The sequence below is a fragment of the Mercenaria mercenaria genome, chromosome 2, assembly GCF_021730395.1.
Source record: "Mercenaria mercenaria strain notata chromosome 2, MADL_Memer_1, whole genome shotgun sequence".
NCBI lineage: Eukaryota > Metazoa > Mollusca > Bivalvia > Venerida > Veneridae > Mercenaria > Mercenaria mercenaria.
Genome location: NC_069362.1, coordinates 30,860,477 through 30,862,321, shown reverse-complemented (window position 1 = coordinate 30,862,321; position 1,845 = coordinate 30,860,477). Strand labels below are relative to the sequence as shown.

Here is a 1,845-nt window from a genome sequence, read left to right as displayed (position 1 = left end):
GCTATTTGTAAATGTCTAATGCATATGTCATCCCCAACTTTGAACGTAAAATATACGAGAACCACAACTCTTGTCGGTATTGATTTTTGCCTTGTGCGCCGTTGTAGTTGTTTCTTGTCGGTTTGTAATCTATCCGCGTTTGAAAAAAAAAAACAACAGAAAAACGATTGTAGTAGAAAATTATCTACATTCTCAAATTTCGGGAGCGGTATTCTGCTTCCAAATGGCAAATACTTTTTACTACTGGCCGAGCGCAGATTTACAGGCATTCTTCTTTTAGAAGAAAAATGCACCCTTAAACAGACAGTCATTAAAAATGTTTTTTTTTTTTGGTAAATGTGCCTGTACCCGCTAGTGTCGCCGGCATGTCAGTTTCGTTTTACTGAATACAAAAACATGTTCATGATAAATGTCTGCTTCCCAAACAGCGGACAATTCGTGTCTTGGCTATCTATTGTAAATGTATGCTTCCAAAATAATAACACATCCATTGATCTTACCTTCGTTTTTCTATTTCGTTAAAGGCCAAGAGTGGAAAAAGAACCTTTTTGAATGAAGGCAAGAAGGCCTGATGACATGGCTAGTAATGAGAAACAAATCAAAACAAGAGGAATACTCTCTAAGCATGGCTGTTTAAATGTAGCTGTGACAGGGAAGTCGGGAGCGGGGAAATCCAGTTTCATTAACGCAATTCGTGGCCTGAAGCTTGGGCAACAGGGAGCTGCCAATACTGACGTTAAGGAATGTACAAAAGGTATCCAATCTTACCAGATACAAGACAACGCACATATTGTGTTTTGGGATTTACCGGGTCTAGGCACTGAAACTTTCAAACAAGAAAACTACATCGATCAGGTCAATCTTTTCGAATACGATTTCTTCCTCATAATAGGCAGCGAACGACTGACCGAAAACGATATATGGCTGGCCAAAACATTACAAAATCACAAAAAGAAGTTCTATTATGTTCGGACGAAAGTTCATATTGATATAATAACTGAAGTATGGAGCCGACTGACTCCTCGTAGTAAGGACCACATTTTAACTACAATAAAAAATGACTGTCATGTAAATCTTCGACAGCATGTTGTATCAGAGGATGACATATACCTTATTGACAACTTTATGCCGGAGCAGTACGATTTTAATCGGCTTAGAACAAAACTGTTAGAGGATGCATTACAGTTTAAGAAGACATACATTACTTCAGAATACGAACAAAAGGAAACACTCATCCGTCACAGAAAGAAAGTACTCTTGGAGGATTAAAAAAGCCGCAATGGAGGCCGTTGTCACTTCGTCTATGCCAGTACCTGAATTAGGAGCATCTCTGAATATCACGGTTCTACTAAGAGAAACAAAGTACCTAACAGAACAGTTCGAACTGACTGTCGAAGCAGTTGCAGAAACTGAAGACTTGAACAGTTCGCATAGCGCTGGGCTTCAGGAACTAGTTGAACGAAATAGCATAAACATTGTTTGTTCGCAAAAGGGAATATTAGATGTTTGCAAAGATATTGAAATTTGTGAAATCGTCGACTTACAGTGTGCGATGCGACAAAGAAGGTCCGAAGATTCGGACTCTTGGTCCTATCGGATAGCATCAAAATATCTAAACGGAACACTTGATATATTATACGAGAATGCAGTGAAGGTCAACAAAGAAATTTTCAGTTTTCAATGCAAAATCTTGTATTAAAACGCAATGCAATCAACGTTTTAAGCATATTGTCTCTAACAGAAAGATTTCGCCAATGTTAAGCGGCCAACCAACCTACTAGTAACCACTTGGCAATTAAAACGCCGTCATCAGCCTAGTTGTTTTGAAAATTTGCAACTACTTAG

At 38.5% G+C, this 1,845-nt stretch overlaps 1 protein-coding gene across 1 annotated transcript; it reads left to right on the top strand.

Moving 5' to 3' along the window:
• Positions 1 to 576: 576 nt before the first annotated feature.
• On the top strand, positions 577 to 1,269 carry LOC128549042 (interferon-inducible GTPase 1-like). Its single transcript, XM_053525077.1, has one exon. The coding sequence runs from the start codon at positions 577 to 579 to the stop codon at positions 1,267 to 1,269; it is 693 nt and encodes a 230-aa protein (XP_053381052.1).
• Positions 1,270 to 1,845: the final 576 nt, after the last annotated feature.

Excerpts from the sequence above, each read along its gene's own strand:
- LOC128549042 (XM_053525077.1), top strand. The coding sequence starts at position 577 with ATGGCTAGTAATGAGAAACAAATCAAAACAAGAGGAATACTCTCTAAG.